The 20,110-nt window shown below is 41.0% G+C and overlaps 1 protein-coding gene across 12 annotated transcripts in view; it reads right to left on the reverse strand.

Annotated features, from left to right (window-relative positions):
- Positions 1-1,672: 1,672 nt before the first annotated feature.
- Positions 1,673-20,110, reverse strand: part of PBRM1 (polybromo 1) — a 64,565-nt gene continuing 46,127 nt past the window's right edge. For 6 of the 12 annotated variants that reach the window (XM_067303224.1, XM_067303223.1, XM_067303227.1 and 3 more), the window contains 6 exons: positions 16,486-16,687; positions 12,611-12,775; positions 8,528-8,683; positions 6,008-6,078; positions 5,195-5,411; positions 1,673-4,840 (listed from right to left, as the gene is read on the reverse strand). In XM_067303224.1, the coding sequence (XP_067159325.1) occupies positions 4,668-4,840; positions 5,195-5,411; positions 6,008-6,078; positions 8,528-8,683; positions 12,611-12,775; positions 16,486-16,687 (984 nt within the window). In that variant the 3' untranslated portion in view covers positions 1,673-4,667. The remainder of the gene's footprint in view (positions 4,841-5,194; positions 5,412-6,007; positions 6,079-8,527; positions 8,684-12,610; positions 12,776-16,485; positions 16,688-20,110) is intronic. The other 6 variants (XM_067303229.1, XM_067303230.1, XM_067303228.1 and 3 more) reach the window with 2 other exon arrangements.

Raw genomic sequence — 20,110 nt, forward strand, 5'->3', positions numbered from 1 at the left:
TGTACGCCTTGAAGAACTGCGTCACGCAGCCGTTCTCGGAGGCGCAGGGAAGGTGGAAGCTGCGGCTGCAGCCCTCTGCCTGACAGTTAATTGCGGCTCCGCGCTCGCCGCAAGCAAAGCAGCTCTGCAAAGAGCGCGGCAGCCGCCGTCGGCAACGTGCGCTGGGCCTCTGCGGCCAGCCCCACACCCCAGGAAAGGCCCGGGGATCCGGGTCCTGCCGGCTCCCATCCCGCAGAGCCACCTCACGAATGAGGTTGCTGCCCGTGCTGGAGCCGCTGGGCAGCTCCTGGGAGCGGGAGCGTTGCCCGGAGCCGCTCGGGAACACCGGCATTTCTGTCCTGTGGAGCTCCCGTCCCTGCCAGCTCCTCACCTTCTGGCCTGCGTTCTTCACTTTCTGGTTGATGTCCATGGGAAAGAACCCGCAGATCCCTTCCCACTCCATCCCACGCTGCTCCAGCCCGCTGGCGAGATACTGCAAAGCGGGGAAGCGCAGGAGCTCAGCAGGGAGCTCCAAGGGCTGGTGCCGGCCGAGCCGAAGGAGCCCCCGGGGCAGCTCACCAGGCAGTCATCTACATGTCCAAACTTCTGCACTGGATTTATGATCCCTCCCAGAGCAGGAAGGACTGAACAGAGGAGACCACAGCGTTCCCAAGGATTCAGAGAGACTGGGAATCTCTTTATGAAGGAACACCCAAGCCTACTGCACTGCAACTGCTCTCATTTTTTCAAGCTCCAATTAGACTTGCTGGAAAATGCAGTGTGCAAAACAAATACCAAGTTTTTTATTAATCAGAATATTTCACATATATCAATGGATCAGCTCTCATTTCTTACTTGATGTTCAAAGTACTCAGCCGTTCTGAAGCACCGCTCGAACTTAGCGCATTTGCAGCCGAGAGCGAGCTCAGCCCATCTACAAACGACCTGCAGTATCTCAGACTGAGCAACGAAACACGAAGGACCGTTAGAACTGACTAGTCTCCTCCGTGCAACTTCATCCAATCTTAGAAAGCTGCAAGTTTTGTGAAGTTTGTCGACTGCTTGAGGGGCAGTTTACCGTCTTGGTCCAAGCTGTGTTAATTCAATGTAATGCTGTGTGTTCTGGCTGTTTAAATGCCTCTTTGTAAATCGTATGTCCGAAGCACCTACAGACTCAAGATGTCGCTATCACTTCATTTTTCTTGCTGCTAGTAATACTACAGAACATTTCTATCCTGGTTTTTATTTTGTAAAAGATGTCTTTTCCATATTAGTGTTTTAATTTCCTTTATTATCCAGCTACATAAAAGACAGTCCTGAACCACGTGAGCTTCCAATGTGAAATTAAGGCTTGCTGTTTATTTCCAGTTAAGGTAGAGGCAAACAGGACTGACTGAATTTTATCATCTGTACTGGGCATTTTCCAAACGCGCCAAATAGTTTTCCAGGTTTACTGTTCATGCTCCTTATGGCTCAGTTTTCACCTGCATTTTTCAGCATCCCTGTTCTCCTCACCACCTACCAGGCACGTCCTGCCATACGCAGGACAATACACAAGTCCCTTCTCTAGGTTCTTTGCCCACACACATGCACGCACATACCGAGGACTTGATAAAATCTGGATCCGCAATAGCCAGAATTCCTTGAAATGAAATCCTGACAACAAAATGCTTGATGGGACACTCAAACCTGGTTAATCCAAAACACTTTGCAAACTATTTTTATTCAAATTAAAAAGACTCAGGTAAACAAACTGATGGTACATACATGTTATAAACCTGGTTATCAGCTTAACTTCCAGGAATACAAGATCTAAGGAAAAGCCAAGCATGAATTAACCAGGTCCAAAAACATGCCCAAAAATCACCAACAACATTTGGAGTTTTTACACAAACAGTAAGTTTTCTCACGGAAGGGAAGGACTGAGCAAGTGAAACAAATAATAAGTGGTCTCCAAGTGGTTTATGCAAATACCGGTCCTAGATTAATCTATTTTCCACTCTCACAGAAACCAACCATTTCCCATACGTACTTTTATTTTAATATGGAAGTTTCATTTACTCCAGTACAATGAACGGTGGTGGAAAACAAATGAGGAGTTCAAATACTGAGAGGGAAACAGCGAGAAAGAGAGACAGCTAGACAGACATGTCTTTTTTTTTTTTTTTAAAACCAGAGTCAGAAAAAAGCTTCTTTTGCTGGTTTTGAATTCTAGACTGTAGCCATTATATCCCAAATTTTACTGCAGTCGACTGAACCGCCTCCAATATACAGAGACATGATTTTGAAATAAATAAACAACGCTTACAAGACTTGATTCGGGCCAGCCCAGGGGCTTAGCGGTAGTGCTCTGCACTGCCCTGCGGGAGGAGCCAGGTTTCATCCGCACTTCCAATCTCCTGCGCCCGGGCCGGAAAGAGCAGCGCCAGCAGTGCCCCAGCTACTCGGGCGGGAGAGAGCCAGTGCTGCAAGTTTGCTCACCACTGACCTTCAGAGAAATTAAAAGTTTCAGCTCTACAGGCTCCAAAGGGAGTCCCGTCCAGTCCTCAAAAGAAAATAAATACAACAATAACTTAACCAAAATTCATCCCGGGTTCTTTGGTGTAATTTTTGTTAATGGTGAGAAACAAGAAAATCTGGTGGTATTAGTACAATCCATGATGGTTCCAAATACTCAAAAACTAGGATTTGCTGCTTGATTCAGTCCAATGGCCCATCTTTGCGGCTAAGTATTGCAAAGCCTATGGGAGTTCAAACACACTTGAAGATGAGGCTGTATATATGGGGGAGGTCTAAGACTATTCGGTTTCTACTTTATTTAATAAACTGGGCAATTTACAAAGGCCAGTAAAGAAGTTCTGTACCACAGGCGCACTGCTTGGAGACTTCAAATTTGTAATTTCCCTACATGCTGCTTAGCTCCATCTCCTTCACATCCATTGCACATCTGACCTAAGCTGTCCTTAAGTGCCTACCTGTAATTATAGGGTTTTCCACGCAATGACTGGAAGGTTGGAGTGGGAGAGGAAGAGGAATTAGCCACTATAATTAAACAACAGTTTATACTTGCACATGCCACTTCCCTCAACAGCATAAATTACATCACTGAAACAGAACCCAAGGCATCCAGTATTCAAATAAAATATTTAACCTTCTGCCAAACGTACTCAAATTTTTTTCTTGCACTGCCATACTTTAAAATACATTTCCACATGATGAACATTTCTAGCAGTCAGATGAAAGCAGATCTGTAAATCAGTTCTTTCTTGTGGACTGAGCTGCAGTGACAATGTTCCTGCCAACAAACTGTTCCAATTAATATTGCTTTCCCAGTTATTTAATGAAATAAAAACTATACATTCTTTTTCTAAAATGAAGTACCATGAAAGGATTTACCTTTAAGCAAAGAGCTTTGCAGTCCAAAAGGTTGGTTGGTTGTGAGGACAGGCAAGTCCTCAGCAGAAGACAGTCGCAACCTTGAAATTTGGCAAGAAGATTCCATACATACCTTACTAATTAAAAAAGCAACAACAAAACCCAAAAAACACACCACCAGAAAACACTCTGAAGGCTGCAACACGACTTCTCTTATTTCTCCAACCTGCTAGATACCTACTGAATTTACACATACAGCAGTACTTTGTTAAAGCTAGATTTACGCATCAAATTTCGCTCCAGCTGCCCTGCAAAACTTCCATTAAGGTGAATCAATACACTTAAGGAAAGCATACAAAGATACCTTGCAATACCTAATCATTAACAGAATACATGTGAATCTAAAACCGTTGCATTCCTTCGCAAACAAAACAGCTCAACCTCCCTTCTCTAACTCCCCTTCCAAGCCCTGAACCGATCCAAAGCTCTGCAGGACTCTTACAGACGCACTTGGAATTGCTCAGGGAACAAGCTTGCCGTCGCCACTGCTGGGCGCGAGGCACGTCCCAGAGCCCCCAGAGCAGCTCATGGGAGATAAAACATTTCACCTGTCAAGGGCAGGCAAAGCACGTGTGTTCCGTTACTAATTTAGGATCATAATGGCCTTGGCTACACAATTAAATAACTGGACAGGATTGGACAACATCAGCAGTCAAGACACCCTTGTCCCGTCCACACCAGCACTTCCATGATCACCGTGCTCCATTCAGCAGCCTTGGTATCGACTTAAACTTTGATTTTTCCTAGCATCAATGCACCCCGTACCTTCAGCTTCATTCCAAGAAATCCTCCCTGTTCACATCCCAGTGAGATTCCTGCTGGAAGTGGCTAGCACACACAAGCACATGTACACACATTCTCCTAAGATGTAAACTAGGACTAATTTCACATCCCACTGTACCAGTTTGCAAATACTTTTTGTTTTCTTTTTTCTTTTATATAAAAACAATGGCATCAGATTCTCAGCAATAAAATATAAGAAAGATGAATCCTTGACTACACTTAAACAATTATGAAATCGCCTTTCAAACAAAGGAAACATATGCAAAAATCTGTGTATTTGATAAAGTCAACTTAATATAACAAAAAGTGAAATATGCTTATTAAAAGTGTCCTTATATAAAAATGGTCTTGCAATGTACAGTAAAATGCAATACAAATTATTGTTGGTTATCTCTCCCCACCCAGTAACTAAAACAGCTATTGTTCCACAAAACTCCTTATATGCCGGTATCAAAGAAGCAATTATGCAATTAAACATTTTCTATGTTGTATGCCTGGCGGATATTAAGGGTGTCTCGTAGCATCAAGTCTCGAAGACGCCATAATGCATCGGCCATGGTGGTATGAGCTCCTTTACTTTTCAACCAGTGTGAAGGGAGACGGCTCTCTTGTTCTTTTGATAGGTGGACATCTCGTCTTCGTGCTGAAAGGTTAAGAAATGGCCCAGTTATCTATTGGCTTTATTAAATTTCTCCTGCCTCTGGTATTTACCACAATTACTAGAAAAAGGGGAATATAATTCTACAGCATTTCTATTACCCTCCGGTCTCTGTATTTGAGCCCATACAAGTGATTCTTAGATTTTTATACCATCGATGGAATAAGCCTGCTGATAATGTACTTGTTCCCAGCCTGATTTGTTTTTCATGACTGCTTGCATGGATACATTTTATTAAGCAAGCAGCAGATTTATTTAGCCTTATCCATACAAGCTAAACATATTAACGTGCACAAAGCAGTGTGTTGCGTCAGGAAACATCAGAGTAGAAAGCCTTACCTGCAAGGGTCTGGTCCCACTTGCTAATGCTATTTGATTCGGCACTAAGCCCCTCAATGTATTTCAGATAGGCCTCAGAATGAAGAAGCCTCTGTGTCTTTGGTGGAGGGGAGACGAACATGGGAGTTGTGGGCTGCTGTATGACTGGCTGCGCTGCTGCGCTCTGGCCGGGATATGGAGGGGGTGCCTGTTGTCCCGGCGGGCCAAGGATTCCTATCTGTAATGGCAAAGTGGTAGAGAAAACACATTTGGGGGAACAGCAGGGCAACTGGTTCCCATCCGTGCATCCCTGTGGAAGAACCTGACCCAGCAAAGAGCGGCACAAACACTACAGTTCAATGTCCATCCCTGTGCAGCAGTGACACGGGAAGCTGCTCTCTCCCTTCACTGTCAGTACATCCTCCTACAACGGAGCTTTAAAGCAGGTCATGACCAAAAGCGTCTGCATCAAAGCATGCAAAACCTAAATTACCAGCAGTTTAACAGTGTGTTGAAATGACTCTCATTCCTTTAACAGAAGAAGGAAGGAAGGAGAGGAAAAAAAAAGAAAAGGAAAGAAAAGAGAACACTGTCTGGCTTATACTGCAGAAGACATTCCACTAGGACCTAGTTAGTCTAGTAACATTTCATCCAAGAAAAACAGACATATCCTCTGAGGGTAAGATATTAAATGATCCTAAATACCTCTGTGTACATTTTGTTTATGCTCTCCCTGGGAAAGGCTATGTGCATCCCAACGTATCTTAACTGAGATGCTGTTTAGATACTAATTTGGAGTCTTACAGCCTCATAAATCATGCAAAAATGACTTACCTGCTGTCCAAATGGACTTGCTCCTGGTGCTGGAGTGCCTACCATGGGGGATACATTTTGGCCTATAACACCTATATTCCAAAATACAAAAACAATTAGTCTCATTTCAGAGCAGTGGCAAGTACCGCTTTGTCTTTTTTTTAATAACAATTTAGGCTTTGGCATCATTGCTTAAAGTTCTGTTAAGCAGCTGTACTACATTCAAATATCCCCCTCTCCCCCAGTAAAAACCACTTTAAAAGTTTCTGGATGAAAAAAAAAAAAAAAAAAAAAGAGCCAATATGACAACTACCCAACACTGATATGTAGCCTGTTGAATTCATTTAATTAAAGAAATGAAAACAAAAGTCATTTCTGGTTTTCATTTTTTTGGTATTATTTAGTTATTGCCTAACTAAATCTTTCAGTTTAGAATATGCAACTCCAGCTTGACAGAATCTCTCTGAAATCAAAAAAATCTAGTAGTCTATCAACATTGCGCTGTGTTCAATTTTTTAAAATGCATTCACTGCAGGAGGAAAGCCAAGCCATTGCAAAAAGTCTGTTATATTATATATCTCGCTAACACAAAAAGCTTAAGCTTAAATAGTATTACATGAGAGACAAATGAACATTTGGAATAAATTTCAAAAAGTGTTAATTTTATCCAAACATATTTCCCTGCTGTATGGAGTGCAGCAGATAACACCCACGTACATCTCAAACGAATTTACAAAACTAAATGAGAGAGTCATGCAGCTCCTGACATTTTTCATGTAGATGCTTGGGTCTGAACAAATGGGAGTTCCTTTTGCTGCTTTTCCTTCTGTCTATGCCACTTGTCAAAACCACATAGCATTTATTTGAAAAGCTGAAAATTAAATTCAGTCTTCCTAAGGGTTTATTTTGCATGCAGTTTTCCACATCAGTGATCAGAAGATGTGTCACTGCATTTTGAATACTGAAGCATATAATGAATGAATTCCCAGTTTATGACAACCCCTGGTTTAAATGCATCTGTACCAACAGAAAGTCAGAAGTAGGGAAGAACATTGATAATGTAAGGAGCGTGCTAGGGCACGGATCTTTTCCTGGTACAAAGCGAAGAGGTTTGCAGGGGAGGCACCCTCACCTTTCCCAGCATCAGAGCATGGCTTCGCCTGTAGCTTGCCCAGCCCTGTTCAACACTACGTCACCCGCGGTCCTGCAAGCCCTCCACTCCCAGGCATCACTTTTCCCCGGTCTCTATCCTCTCACTTTTAAACATCACACACATGGCCTGTTCCTCCAGTTGGAAAAATAAACGATAAACTCTGCAAAGTAATGCATCACCCTGGATTCACCTTCCCAAACGATTACATGCTGCTGTTGTGTGCTCAAGTGTCATGGCCTTGGCGAGTCAGAGACGGACTCGCGTACACATGGCTGTTCTCCTACTCCCGCTACATGACATTACAGTGAATCTTAGACACCAGTGAGGATGCAAGTAGCATACCTAATACTGATGGATTAAAAAAAAAAAAAAAAAAAGCAAACAAACAAACAATTTACATACAGATATAAAGTCCAAACAGAGCTTCTGATAAACGCTGTTGTAAATGAGGCAGGGGGAGGCAAAACAAGATACCACTTTTTGTCTACAGATTAACAGTTTAACTGCTGAACATACAGGATACACAGCTTCTAAATGGTTGCGTGAGCTATCAGAGGTAAAAACCAAAATCATCAGCAGAAAACAGGCTGATAGGGCAGACAACCAATTTTTCCCATAACAGAGACATGTTAATGACATTAACCCTGAAAATATGCTAATGAACTGTCACAGTGTTCATTCACCTCACCACTCAACAAAAGTGTGGCAAGAAAATATCAAATGTGCACTAAATATACTATCAAAAATCAATGCAAAATTTGGCCATGATAGTATACGGAGTTCACCTTACCCCCACACTTCCAATTACTGTTCTATCAAAAAGGTTCAATCTGAACACTATTTTATAATAATGTATTAATATATTAGTACAAATCAGTATGTCTACCTTATTTAAAGGTAACCCATTTTTATCTTCTACCAATGGCCAAGAGGTCTTAGATGACTGCGTTCACTTAAGTGCAGTCTGAATACTGAAAAATATTAACATCCTGAAAAAGGATTCAGTAAGGAATGGGAAGGTTCTTACTTTAAAAAGGAAGGATGCTATTCAGGTGACGTAAGCACATGAATAGGCCGATTTCAGCTTTTCAGACCTCTGATAAACTCGAGCACAATGATCAGGTGTTCGGCTGGAGCAGCAGCAGCATAGCTCCCCAGCAGCTTTTTGCTGCTGGTCTGCTGCACGTGCTGCGCTGCCAATGTTAACGGTTTGCGTGCACCCCGTATACCCAGCAGTGCGTCGTGTGCGCTGCGGCCACACAAACCTGTAACGTTCAGAAACGGTCAAACAAGCTACGACCAAAACAAGCTGCGGATAATAACAACAACCGGTTAAACGGCGAATACATGAACATGAAATAAGGAGCAAATGAGGATGACGGTCTTACCGGGTGGTGGGATGCCCGGGATGCCTGGCATACCTGGCGGAAGTTGGTGGGGTGGGGGCACCCCTGGGTGAAGTGGCTGCATGCTGCCCATGCTAACAATGCCATCAACTGGGCCCTGCAAAGGTGGCAGCACCGGTGGATAGCCACTTATCATGCCTTGAAGGACACAACAAATTTCAAACATGCATCAATAACATGCAATATGATCTACACAGTAAGACATGCACTATCCACAAAAAGGCACCTTTAGTACGGCAGGACGATACTACAATTAGTGTCTCGCAAAAAATGAACAAAAATTAAAAATAATAAAGTTATAAATATGAAACACTATACTTCTGATGAATTAGTATTGAGCGTATTTGTACGTCCCTCGTGGGGCAGAAATGCTGAATATTCAGACATGTTAACACAAAGAATAAATTCAGCCACAATTAAATGTTACTAATGCAAGCAATTTTAACACGGCTTAAAGCTCTGCCATCTGCATACAAATTAGGAACACAACACTAACTACACAAGTTTCACGTACAGCCCTACTTTGTACGGTAGCTCTGATGAAACCTGACTGGAAAAAAACAACTATGCATTTTTCAGCAGTGCATATGCAAAATTAACATATAAAGAGCCTACAACAACATACTTAAAACTAAAGGCAGTGATAGGGGGATTTTTATTAAGCCATGTGCACTATAAACGAAGGGAGTAACTCAAATTTAAAACCTACGGCCGTGGATATGCTGGGCTGCAGTGATTTACACTCCTGGCACCTGACTGAAGCGGAGGCTTTACAGGAGCACACAGAGTCCCTCAGAGCACTTCATTGCCAAGATTTTCCAAGTGTTTTAATAGGGAAAACAACAATTAATGAAAACAGTATTGTGCTGCTGCTCATCACTTATTAGGCTGCATGCGAGGGAAGAGGATTCAGAGCTTATTCTCCTTTCTGGTCAGGTTTGCTGCTGTCCATTAAGTAAACCCAGAAGGCTATACAACATATTTGTAGTATGTTTAGTAGGTCCTAGACCTTTTAACTTGCTTGTCCCTCCCCAGCATCACTTTGTTTTCTATGCTTGTTGCTGTTAATGGATATGTAGTCAGATAACCAGGGAAAGGAGCTGGAAAGACAATGAAGAGATGACAGAGGACAGAGCAGGTCTAGAGAGATGAGAGAAATTTAGGTAACACAGTCTTGCTGGAAACTCTACAGTCTGTCCCAAGAAATGATCTGCTGAGTCTTTGCCACACTCTAAATAAGTAACTGCAACTTTCAAAACAGAGATTTCTGGAATAAGAGCGGCTGAAAACTTGCACCACTTGTGGTTCATCACTGCAGCTCTTAGGACCTCAGAATCAAAACAGATCAAGAAGCTCCAAAGCACAAGCTCAATCTGGCAGCTGCTCAGGAAGAGACATGCAAGTGAGAAGCCTGAAATTCCAAGCTTTACACGGAGCGAAAAATGGAAAAAGAACGAACTGACCTTCCTCGAATCATGTTCTTCAACTACATAAGACACCTACGCGAATACTTCTTAAATAGCTTTTTGGTTTCTATTTCAACTATCCGGAAACTCATCTGTACCTCTTTATCAGCATAGTGAAATCCATGTTTCTAACAAAAAAAAAAAAAAAAAAAAAAAAAAAAAAAAAAAAAAAAAAAACCACATAAAAGAAGAACTCAACAAAAGCCTCCCTAAAGTCAAGCGCTTTCCCTGTACCTACTGCCTGGGATTTCCACTACACCCGAGCTCCAATCACATCTTCAATTCACTTACATACACTTCTGAGGCCCTTAAAGAAAAAAAGAAACAAACCCACCTTCTGTCCATTACAAAAGCTTATTTCTACATTTGCAAATAAAATACTCAAAATATTTACTGGATTAATACATTGTAGCCAAATCTCCGCGAGAAATTGGCTCTTGTAGCTCATCACAGGGTTATACAAGCAGCCACTTTCATACATTCATATGTACATTCATATTCATATCATGTACAAGTTACCGCTTTGGTTTTACGTCAGTAAACACTGGCAAACTACGTTCAGCTCCCACAGCAGTAATTTGTCAATTCTTTTGAACTGCTGTTCTTTCTCTCATTTTTTACTAAAACAACGTAAGATTAAATAAGCTTTTGTAATACCTACATTTACAAGCAGCTAGAGCACTGCCCACGAAAAAAAGCGCCCAGATTTCTTGGCCTCATTGGCCATAAAAAGAGAGGGGAAAAAAAAAAAGTCCCGTGATGAAGCAGTTCTCTGAATCAGGTAAAAGCAGCAGAACGCACCCAGACCACTACCGCGGCTTACGGATGGAGGCGGATTTGAAAGAGGTCTCAACAGAATAAATAAGATGCTTCTAAGGAAGACTGGTGGAGACCAAAAGAAGGAAGACTGTGTTTTTCAAATGGGCCACAAAAATAGGAAGTTTATATAGATCAATCTGACCATCCACCCTAAGGAAGTGTTTCACAATGACAAACTAAAAAGACCTGAATTTCTGACTGCTTCAATTATAAGATGATGGTCTGAAACACAAGCTTGCTTTGGAGAAGGCTGCCGCAAGAAGGAAGTTAGCACATATAAAGTGCAGAAGGCACATTTTTGGAAAAGTTTTAAGAAAGGATTAATAATACAGATTATTGCCTATCAACCGCTACCTACAAAAAATTGGAAAAGTGATCTCATTTAAAAAAATAAAAATTAAAAAAAATATATAAAATGACATTCCTCGGTTTTCTTGATTGAAGTACATTACTCACAAAAAAGCAGTACTGGAGAAATATTATTTTAATATAAATATATATGTACACTCACACATATGTATGTATATATATGTACACACACACAAAACAACTGCAAACAGTTTGGAAGAAAATTATCACAATGCAAGACAAATCTGCTAGGTTTGCAAACAATTTTTTTTTTTTAAAGGCAATTCAGCGTAAACAAATGCTTCTGTGACCTGGAGACCACAAACCAAGAACAAACTATGCCTTCACTTTAAACATCCATGCAGTCTATTTACTGAAAAGGCATTTAGAGATCATGATGGGAAACACTTCAAGCTGTCAGCTCAAAGTAGGGCCAGAGCCTGTGAGATGGGAAAGCAAAACGACAAAATAAATGGACTAACTGGAATGCCTTACAGGGGAAAAAACAAAAACCAAGACCTCCCAAACCAAACACCCCCCCAATATGCATTTTTTTTACATACTCGGCACTATTTTGACCTTACTGAAGTAACATCATCTAGATAACCTGTTATAAAATCAGAAATGGAGTAAGAAAAATAACTTGATTATGTCCTATCTAGTACATTTTCTCACAGATATAAGGCTGGCTCCTACTAAAGATCCTCCGGTGCACTGCCTGCTCTGCACATCTGATCCTGGAAATACTTATTCTGGGCATAGTCCCTATGAACTAAGCTGGATTACGGCTGGTAACAAGCACAACCCCTAGTAACAAGGGTCTTGTGGAAAAGTTCTCATAGCTCAGTTCTATCCTGAAAATCACTTGATAAAAACGGCCATGTTGGGATTTCATGTTTGTCTTCATAATGATACTAACTCCTGGTCTGTTCTGCTTACTAGTAGCTAATCTGCAATTCTGTAAACTCATGCTGGGATTTAAAATTCAGTTCGGATTCTGTTTATTTTTCATATCCCTGACAATTAAAAAAAAAAGAAAGAAAGAAAGAAAAAGAAAAAAAAAAGTCTCTTGCTTTACCCCTTCCACTGATGATGCATGCACTAGAAGAACATACAGAGCTCTCCCTTCCTGCCGTAGCAGGGCTCAACGGGACCTCTGCAAAGTGGAGCGAATAAATACAACTGCACACAAAGAGAACAGGACTCCTGCACAAGGCGAAGCCTTTCTCGCGGCGTTTTCACCAGGCTACTGGATCAAGTAACGTGGGAACATCAGGCTACTCCTGCGCTTATGCACACTGATTATGAAGAAAGGCTGAAGAGGCCGAGCTTTTTCTTCAGTAAGACCAACGTGACCCAAGAGAGTGTTCAGAGTATGAAGGGGGTTGATATAGTGGATGAGGAAAAAATGGTCGTAGCTCCTACGTTTTACCTGCAACAGGTGTCAACTGCTGATTGAGCATTCCCATTGGTGTTGGTGGCGGCACCACCCCCATAAGAGCCCCGACAGGAGTGCCTGCCCGGGGGGAGGGATTCTGCTGCTGTTGCTGTGCTGCTCGCTCTCTCTCCTGCTGCTCAGCAACTTTAGCTGCCCGCTCTGTAAAAGTATTTTAGATTTTCAGTTCTGCTTTGTAACCCAGAATTTCAAAAATATTATCTGTTCATTTCAAAAGGACTAGTAAAACACTGGCATAGTTTAGTCAAATATAAAGTAGAACGGATCAATCTTCTTATACAGCATATAATTTGATTGCATGTGGCTGCAGCTAAGACTTGTCAAAAACCTTTCCTGAAAAATATTCCACAAAGTTTTTTTTTTTTTTTTTTTTTTTAATTTAAAAAGTCAGAAGGCAAATTGGATAATAACACCAGTGTTACCAACATGAAGCAGCAGTCCAGCACTAGGCTCAGTCCACATTAGGAAAACATGGCAAAACGTTCCTTTCAACACCGCTGGCTCAGCCAAACCAGTCAGAGCAGAGGCCGGCAGCTCGCTGGTAGAGATGCCGCCAGCTGCTGCGGGAATTTTAAGCACCGTGTCTACGAGACAGGCCCTAAAGCAAGATGCAAATAGCAGGTATCTGGGCCCGTCGGTGGCCCACTTATTCTCGGGCTACCCATATTTTTACTACTGATGCAGCTGAAAAGCGGTGGCAAAGCTGGGAAGCATTTGCAACGTTTCCCTAGTGGGGATAAGCCCGTAGTGTTTGGAACATAACAAGCAGCAGTTTGATGAACCAAAAAAATATTTTCTCTGCCCCTCTCTGTCATTTTCCCCCATTCTGGTCCCTCTCGAGCTCTTTTTTCCTTTTTTGCTGAAGATGTCTAACTCACATTGTGCTGCTCAGTGGAGGTCATGTGTGTCCTTGGTATGATGAATCTGGTCATTATCTCAATCAAGTTTCTCACTGCGACCGCAAGAATAAAAGATCTACTTGCAGGGGCATCTGACCAGAGAATTTGATATTAAGGGACGGGCAAGGGGTCATGGGAAGAAGAAAGAAGAAAAACAAAACCAACCAAACAAAAAAGGAGCTAAACCCGATGCCCACTCAGGGTGCTTTTGGGGCATGCAAGTTACTGGTTTGTTCACTCTGAACATTATATCCTACTGAAAGCAATGAGGAACAACAAAGAATAAATGAATGCAGCATACATCTCCAGCAAGTTTTAGTAACAGTGAATGCAGGGCTAGAAGTTTTCTTGCAGTTGGTGAAAGATGCAAACTGCCACCAAAACAGCAATCTAGGTCCTCTGTCAAACAAGGCTAAGAAGTTCACCAAGGAGATTAAATTATGCATCCTGCCAATGTTACCAGCTTTCCCTAGTATATGACTTCAAATGCGTATCAAACATTTGTCTCCTGTAGGAGCTGTCTGTGCAGCTTCTAGAACTATATCCGTACACTGAAAGATCAGTTCCAATTTTAAAGGCATTTCCTTCCGTCCTTTTCATTTCTGTCATTTCAGGAAGAGATGACGACGCATAGAAATTCCTAAATTTACTACAGGCAACTCATAAATGACTGAGCACAAAATACACAAGATATGGCAGATCCTGAGGTAGAAAAATGAAATAATCCTCTTCAGAGCAGAGCAAGTGTTTAGGGAAAAGACAAAATAGCTGTTCTGACTATACCTACTTTTGGCCAGTCCAAAAAAAAAAAAAAAAAAAAAAAAAAAAAAAAGTTATGCAAAAGTTCTGGAGACTCTCTGATGAATGAGAAATGACTCTTAAGCATTCAGTTTTATCAGTTTGGAGTGCTGAGCCTTGAAGAAGGACCTAGCATAGGACAAAACCTGAGTTTTACCTAGTCTCTCTCCATGTCTTGGCTGGCACAGAACTAACAGATGAAACTTATAACACCGCCAAAAGGGAACAGTGGAGGGGGTCAAGAAGTTCAGTCTTGAGCATTCACCTCAGTGAATCTCATCCCAAGTGATTTATTTAGGACAGCGCTTGAAATCACTCAAAGGACATTCCCAACACATCTTAAAAGACAGAAAGGAGACCTGCTGCTTTGACCATAGCTTTTCCTTAAAACAGGCTTTTGCCTCAATCTCCGTGCATTATTTTACTTTATTTTGAGGAGTTAATCATGCAGGCCTTTCCAAAGCAGTCTGTTCTTTGGCTACTGCTAAAAAATCAACTATTATCCTGCATATATACCAAGTGCAATTTTCAATAGGTCAAAATGGATCTAAAACGCAAACTACATTTCACCAAAACACGGAAAGGCATTTTTTCATAGAGATGTAACCCCACCCCAATCGCTCAAAAGCAAATAAAAGCAAGTCTGGTTCTCGGCAGACAACAAGCCTGAGAAACTGCAGTTCAAAACTCAAAAGCTTTGGAAAATTTTAAGTGAGAAAGAGGATTAAAAAGGAAGCACTTAGGCAATCATAAACACAGTGGACAGACACTGTTGCTACTGTTACATTACAGCCATGTCTTCCAGTGCAAGACGTCAAGCTGCTCTAAGCTACGAAGTGATGACGCGCTAGCCGTCCTACTGCTTGAGGGTTAGGCCGTAAGGAGGGACCTGTCAACAAAAAGATATCATGCGCACCTAGAATGATGTAAAAGGAAACTGCAACAGGAAAAAAAAAGGCTATAGTATTTTCACAGAGAAAGAGCATTACCATTTCCCTTCACAGCGGTTGCAAAGAAAATTCACACACAGCGGAGGGGTGCTGTATTACTCTCCAGAGCTGCCAAGAGGTACTACTGCAAATTCAGAAAGGGCTGAGGAGGCCGAGGGTGGAAAGTGATAGCATGCAAACTTCTAGTCTGAAGATCAAAGCTGCCTTTAAGTTATGAGTATGCAAAAAAGCTACCAAATTTCAGTTTTAAAAGCAAATGTATAACTTAAGCAGGCAATAACTTTCTAGAGTGTTGAAACTTTCCTATCCAAAGTAGCATTTTCTTCCAATAAAATTGCAACAATTGCCTGAAAAAAAAAAGGGCTTTATATTGGAAATGTTGACACATTATGAACTATAGCAATAAGTCTAGATGTTAAGCCAACGTATTTGGTTTGGATAGGGACTGCTTTTAAAGATCAACTGTCTTTTGATTTTGATCAAAAAAAGTTGAAGCACAATGATCAATATCAGTAGGAAAGAAAGAAAAAGAAAGAAAGAAAGAAAGAAAGAAAGAAAGAAAGGTCCTTCTAAAGTATCTCCTGCCTATGATAGTTTTCTAGGCTTACTAAGGATATGAGATCTCTCAACAAAATTAGTTACAACTCTTAAATAATACTGAGACTGAACAACAGGTCATATTCCCAGTATTGTAACAGATGATGTATCCTTGATTTTATTCTACTAAAACTTTTTAAGAATCTGAGTTCAGTTAATCAAAGAACTTTTTCCTGCTCCACTGCATGCTCCCTTACCTGCCTCAGCTCTGAGGAGCTTCTTGCTTCTTGTCCAAAACTCCCTTTCTTGCCTCCCCCCAGTCCTCCTTTAAGGAAACTTTCACAGGCAATTTTTCCAGGTGACTTCCAGCAATTTCCCTCCATGCCCCTTTACTTCTGTTTTTTCCCCCATTTTCTTTGCCTTTGTTGACAGTTACCTGTGGCAAAGACTTTTAAATAATCAGTTCTCATACTGACACAGCGAACTACATAACAAATATAGCCTTTGCTCCTCTTCAGTCATCTCTTAATATGAACTTCTCTTTAAGGTACATCCAGAACACAAATATAAATATCTTCTTTTATTAAACCTGCCATCTGAATAAAAGTAATGAACATATTTAGAAAGAAAAAAGCAGAAGGAGTTTATAATTTTAGTTTTTATTTACCTTCATATTCCGCTTTCTTGGTTGCTTCCAGGTTTCTCCATTCAGTTCCTACAAGTCTGCTGAGCTCTCCAAAGGAGTAGTCTGGGTGCTGAGCTTTAATTACAGCTCTCATCTCGCTGCTAAATAAGATGTAACCACTCATGTTGATCTTCCTTTTTGATCCCTCCTTCTTGGTGCTGCCCTTAACAGACTTGGGAGTGGACTGTGAGAAAAAGCAGTTATGACCACAAGTGTACAAAAGAGAAGCTTCTCAACATACAAAATCCAAAGTCATAAGAAATAGTATTTAAAAGTGTTCCCACATTTCTCTTGTATACATTTGTACAAGGACCATCCAAACTTACAGCCCCTAAAGAGATGGGCACCTCCTACTGACAAATGACAACAGCACACACACTTAAGGAAAGCACACAGAAGAAAAAAACCCAACAATCTGATCCTTTTTAACCCTTCCAGACATAAGGCCAACCTCATAACTGAGGCTTCAAAAAAGCCTGAGTAAACAGAACAAAGAATATTTCCTATTGGCTGATACTATTCCAAACTGAATGAGAGGACTAAGACTGGGCTGGCTAGCAAATAAGTGATTGATTTGGGAGGCCATAAAGAGAACAAAAGAAAAAGATTTGTCCCATGTCACAGATTTCATTCATGAGGCTGTTCAGAAACATTGCAGACATGAGTAAAACTCTTTATTTGCCACTGCACATTTTAGGAAATTGTTTCCACGTTTCCTCCTGGACTTTTGCGACTTCTATCTTCTTGACTCCATCCTCCTCTCTTCTCATCCCTAAGTGCTCTATATTTTGCCTGCCAGATTTCCCTCCCTTTCTAGTGTTCATTTGCCATTACATAAGTACCCATTTCTCCCTGAAAAAACCCAAAGCCCAATTTTGCTGATCACCATCACCTGCACAACACGATCTCCTCACCAGCTGTATGTTGACAAATAACAAATATTCTGTTCTGTTAAAGATCTGCTCCCTTGGCTCAGTTCAACCAACCAGTGCTTCCTACTCTGGCTATTCCTGTTGCAAGCTCCTTGACATCTCCAGCCATCAAAAACCTTGTAACCTATTCTCACAACAGCTGGGATACCACAGCTGGAACACCACAGCTGGAACCCTCACTTCTCAGACTCTTTCCACATATACTTGTCACAGGAGACCAAATGATTCACCCATTCTCTAAGCCATAAGGCCCACAACCTCAGTATCATACCAAAACCCTCCAAAACTCCTCCTTGTATCTTGACCATTACAAATGGCTCCCATCTGGAAGACTATAATTGTTTCCAAATATTTCAAGGATAAAAAAAAGAAAAGAAAAGAAAAAAAATTCATGCAAGTTTTTTCTTCCTATCCTGAAATTCTGGCCATGTCACTCCTTCCACTCGCCACTCTGAGCCCACCAAACCAACACTCTTCTCTCTGCTAAATACAAAGCTTCAGCTATACCAAGATGCTTAAAAAGTCCTGCTCATTAATTTAAGCCAGGTAGTGGATAAACTCAGGCATACTTGTAGGTGATTCCTAAACTTTGTGGTATTCATTTTCAAGTGGCAGCCCACCTTTCATGTTTTCATTGCAAACCTAAAGGGAACACGCGTCTTTTGGGGAGGAAGTCTTCAAGGTTTGTCTTTATGATGGAGGAAGTGAAGAAACCCCCACACAGGTCTTGAGATGAAACATAGACCACGTACAACCGATTCTGGCTTCTGAGGCAAGCCCTCATTAGTGGATGGAGAGTTCCCAATTCAAAAAACAGAAAATCCAGAGATCTATTTGGCCTCTCATATATCTGCACTTAGATAGCGACACATTTATCCAGTTGGTTTGCCTTTGCAGTGCTTGCAACAAAGTTTTGATAATAGTAATCCAAAGTAAAAACCTACTCATCAGTTTGGAAGGAAAAACAGGACTTGGAAAAATTATCAGAATTCTGAATTCAGTTCTTCTATCTTCCATAATTGTACATCTCTGATATAACAATTTTTAATAGAATCTTTTCTGTTTGAGTCAGATAACTGCATTTTCAGTTTTAGAAGCTGTAAGAGAAGAAATAAACCTGAGACTCAACACCAGATCACTTTTATATGCCTTTTCTCAGCCATAATGCCAAAGAAAAAAAGTAGAGTTCTACATCTTCTTTTACTTCGGGTTCTACTTCTTGCTTCACAGCAAACTATGCAGCAGAAAGACTGGCATCCACCTATTTGTCAGGCTCCACAGTACTACATGTTCACTTGTCTTGACTCCTTGTGTTTGGTATAAGCGCTTCTCTTCTTATCAGAAAAAAGAAAGTAGAGATTTTTGTTTTTAAATACTTGTTAAATAAAATTCCACACATTTAAGAGAACATGAAGAAAATGCATGCCTTTTGTCCAAGAGTTCTGTTTAAAAAGGTACTTTTCAATGAGGACATCAATAGAGCAGACTAGGATGGGATAAAGAAGAAAGTTTATTTCTGTCCTATATGCTAGTCATCTCTCTGCAAGAGCCAAATTGTGCATTGAATGCTAGGTCAGACACAACATGCCTTTTCTTTCAAAATCAGCCATGTGAGGTATCTGCCAGGGGTACTTGCGTGTCATCGTCAGCTCGCTTCTGACCACACATTGCTAGTGATCCCTTTCAGTTTTCTTAAAAAATTTTTTTCACTTCAAGTTCTCAACTTAAGAGTTCATAGCTGTCTAGAGGTAGGGGTGTGTGTGTGTGGGCGGGGGGGGGTGGGTGTATACACCCCCACACCCAGAGGTTGGATATTTCTGTTGAGTCTGACTTCTCAACAGTTAGTCTGAAAGCTCTGCCAGACTGTCCTATTACAAAATTCAGTTAAAAATCCCCTACAACTGTCAACATGACTTTTCAGAAAATGTAACATATTCGTATGTAATTAAAGCCTCTCAAGGGAGTCCCAGCAAAACACAGAACAAAAGATATCTTTCTGTGTGGAAAGATATAAAGCAAAGGAGAACAAAAGACAGTGAATACTGCAGAAAGCACTTTGAGGACATCTTTAACATCCACTGATCCCTATTTAAACTGCTTTCTGGAGCTGCCATGCTTAACAATGGTAATATTTTAATTTATAAAAAGTTACCTTCCCCCTTCCTACAGCTTTACATTATTTGGTTAATGCCAATATCAATATGCTATCTTTTTGTAATAATGGGCAAGAATCTTCATGCTACTTATGAATTCAGCACTGAAAAACAAGAGCAGCAAGACAACTTTGCACAGGAAAATGTGTTTGATGGTCTGCTCACATGGCAAAAATTACAGTCAAACTAAACTAAAGCTTTCAATTTCATCAACTCCTTTTTTTCCCTTGACATCCAAAGACAGTTATTTCTATCCAGAGACCTCATCTTTTTTTTCTACTGTCAGCAAGGCTGTAACTTCACAGTCGATGTAATGCAGCAGAAGTCCACATTGCTGGTTTACAGAGGTGTCCCAAACTCCCTCCCACTCCCAGCAGGTCATTCCTGTTGTCTCTTTAATGCTGACAATTGTATCATGACAACGTGATGGAAACGGATAAAGGATTTAATCCAGCTGCAAACAAACTTTTTTGTTAGGTTAGTTTTCAGTTAAAGCAATTCCCCACCCTGCTTCACCTCTCA

The sequence above is a fragment of the Apteryx mantelli genome, chromosome 12 (assembly GCF_036417845.1).
Source record: "Apteryx mantelli isolate bAptMan1 chromosome 12, bAptMan1.hap1, whole genome shotgun sequence".
NCBI classification, from domain to species: Eukaryota; Metazoa; Chordata; class Aves; order Apterygiformes; family Apterygidae; genus Apteryx; species Apteryx mantelli.